At 30.9% G+C, this 2,913-nt stretch overlaps 1 protein-coding gene across 2 annotated transcripts in view; it reads right to left on the reverse strand.

The window, feature by feature from the left end:
• Positions 1-2,913, reverse strand: part of LOC111448346 (protein CHROMATIN REMODELING 5-like) — a 25,004-nt gene that overhangs the window by 17,275 nt on the left and 4,816 nt on the right. For both annotated transcript variants that reach the window (XM_023087870.1, XM_023087869.1), the window contains exons 6-10: positions 2,665-2,748; positions 1,839-1,898; positions 1,651-1,754; positions 1,367-1,418; positions 258-321 (exon numbers count right to left, since the gene is read on the reverse strand). In XM_023087870.1, coding sequence (XP_022943638.1) covers positions 258-321; positions 1,367-1,418; positions 1,651-1,754; positions 1,839-1,898; positions 2,665-2,748 — 364 coding nt within the window. The remainder of the gene's footprint in view (positions 1-257; positions 322-1,366; positions 1,419-1,650; positions 1,755-1,838; positions 1,899-2,664; positions 2,749-2,913) is intronic.

A 2,913-nucleotide genomic window follows, 5' to 3' on the forward strand; every position in this document is an offset into this window, starting at 1 on the left:
TTTTTTTTTTTTTTTTTTTTTCTTCTTTCTCTGATTTCACTCCCTGAAAGCTGATTGTTTATTTAACATTTAAAAATATTACAGTAAAATAAGTACCTACAATTTAATTTCTAATCCTCCATAACTATGGCTTTGTAAGTCCAACAAATAAAATAAAATCTTCTTTCTTACCTAAATATGCGTATATAATGTGTATATAATCCATTTGTCAAAAGTTGGTTAGAAGTAAGATTTCATGACATCAAGTTTCCACGGACCTTTGGTCTTTTTACGCTGAAGATCGACTGATTTCCCTTGCACAGATATTGCAGCTTCACGAGCCTGCTCGAATTATGGAAACAGGAAAAAAATGTACCAACAAGCTTCAATTATACAAACATGATTGAAAAAATTGAGAACAACGATTGAACAAACTAATACAAAGATGTCTATCTTAATTTTGTCTCTCTTTTTAATTAAGAAACCAATGAATAAATGAAAGAATAAATTAAGGCAATACAAAACAAAAACACCCGTAGCAAAAGGAGCCAAAAAGAAAGAAAAAAAGGCTAACAAACTATAAAAGTACCAAAAACAAAAAATGAAGGATGGGGGGCTCCATTTTAGACGGATGAGAGAGAGAGATAAAGGATACTCAAATTTTTTTAAAACAATTTATCACAAAGCCAGTCACGGCTGATTTGAATAAGTACATATCAATCCCAATTCCTAAGATCCATAGCAATTGCTTAAAGCTTGAAGAATGAACAGGTCCCAAACAAATTACGACACTATTTTCTTTTTTTCCTATCATTTTATGCATGTTGGTATATGGCTTTGGCTAATAACCTCAAAATAATTAATATTTACGGCAAAGGCAAAAATTGATAACAACGATTGATTCTCCTTTTTGTAATTGGTGTTACCTAAACCTTCCAAGGCATGAAGTACCGCAAAAACGTTTTTTGTTTAAAAATATCGTCTTTTATTATTTCTCTTTTGTGTGTGCGCATGTGTATATTAACAAGAAACATTTTTCCCCAAACTATTTGTCATTTTAAAATCATTAAAAGATAAAAGTGCTTGAAAACGATTAGGAAATGGCATGCATTCTTTTACATGATTTGTAGTTGCAGTGTTTGGTGAAATTCATATAAAGGGGTTTCTATCCTCTTTTTTCATTAAATTTTGGGGTCACAACCGTTTTGGGCGGGCAAGACCCACTGGTACCTTCACCATTCTTAATGAAACTATTTAATTCCAATTAGAAAATCACATGAAATCAACAATCTATAACATGAGACGTCAGTAAATAAGTACAATACAAATGACAAAAATAATATTTTTAAATCAACAATAAGAAAGCAAAAGGCAAATAGCCAAATACCTTGTACTCATCAATAGCTTCTTGCGCAAATGAAATATCTACATCCTTTTCCCTAAGATCAAATTTTACAAACAATAATAAGCAGACAAGGACTTGCAATAAGTAGAGGTGGAATTAATACATGGGAAAAAAGACATCTAACTTCACATGATTAGGATATGATATCGTATAGCATTTCTTTTTTTTATGAGAAATTTCTGAGCTCATTCATAAATTATAGAATGGGAGAAAAACACTTTATACACTCATTCAGAAATTCACTAAAAAATATTGATTCTAGTTACCAAGTTGCTTCGGCATAAGACAGTCCTTGCCACTTCACCAAATACTCCGGTACTACATCACCTGAACCATCTTTGCTAATACGGTCAGCAATAATTCTCTCCACCTATTAATCCACATTTAAATCTGATTACTAAAAGTTTTAAGCAAAAACCTAAAAATAATAATGGATAAAGTTCAACAAAGTAACCTGACTATTTTGCTTGATGAGATCCAAATCCATTTCCTTACTGACATCATAGACCTCGATCTACAGACATATCCAGTAAATAATGAATGAGATAGTTTATCAAAAGTTGTAGTGAACTACTTGGTGAAAAAGAATTGTTTTACATAGAAGCACATCATCAAGGTATTAATTCTTCACCTTGAATCAACAATTCATCATTAAAGTTTTCTCGCTTATAGAAAATTTTGTTTTACCATATTTTGATACAGAAAAATTATTGTAAATTCCCTAAAAGAGACTAATCAGATATAATAGACAGAATAGATAGATAAAATAAAATAAAATAAGGAGGAAGTGCCTAAGTGACTGAGTGAAAGAAAGTTTCCAATAATACCAAAATGAACATAAACAATCCATCAATGCACACTACAAAAACAATGTGAAAACCAATTTTAAGAATTATGATACTGCTCTTGGACGATCAATGAAATAGTTTCTTGTCCAAAAAGATTGTGGTACCAATCATTCGTATGAATCAAGCATACATTGAAATATTACAATAATAGGGTTGATTAATTAGCTTTTAAAATGTACTATCATAACAAAATAAACACAGAAATAGTGTCCTAATTGAAAGATTTTCCTGCAGACAACTTAGAAGGCAGCTCGTGACTTATAAATCCTTCTATCGCGGCTGCAATTGGGCAGGTATGCTTGTGTTCAAGGATTATCATACATGTTACTTTCAAATGCTTCTATTGATAGCACTTCGTGAATATTCAGAGTACTCTTATGTCAGTGACAATTTGCACTAATCAATTTTAGTACAGTATCAAGCAAAAATTACCTCCTCACGGGAGACACTCTTCCTGTACCTTATTTCCTCCATGACCTTTTTAGTGTAGTTTAAAACCTTCTTAAAACCACTAAGCTGCAAGAAAAATGTGTTCAATGCCAGAGGAAAGAATAAAGAGTTAGCTAAAGACAAAGACTCGTCACACTTAAAAAGATAACATTCTTTAGATGAGACAATACAAAACAAAACAAAACAAAACAAAACAAAAAAAAAAAAAAAAAAAAAAAAAAAAAAAAAAAA

This window comes from Cucurbita moschata, unplaced genomic scaffold (genome assembly GCF_002738365.1).
Source record: "Cucurbita moschata cultivar Rifu unplaced genomic scaffold, Cmos_1.0 Cmo_Scf00010, whole genome shotgun sequence".
NCBI classification, from domain to species: Eukaryota; Viridiplantae; Streptophyta; class Magnoliopsida; order Cucurbitales; family Cucurbitaceae; genus Cucurbita; species Cucurbita moschata.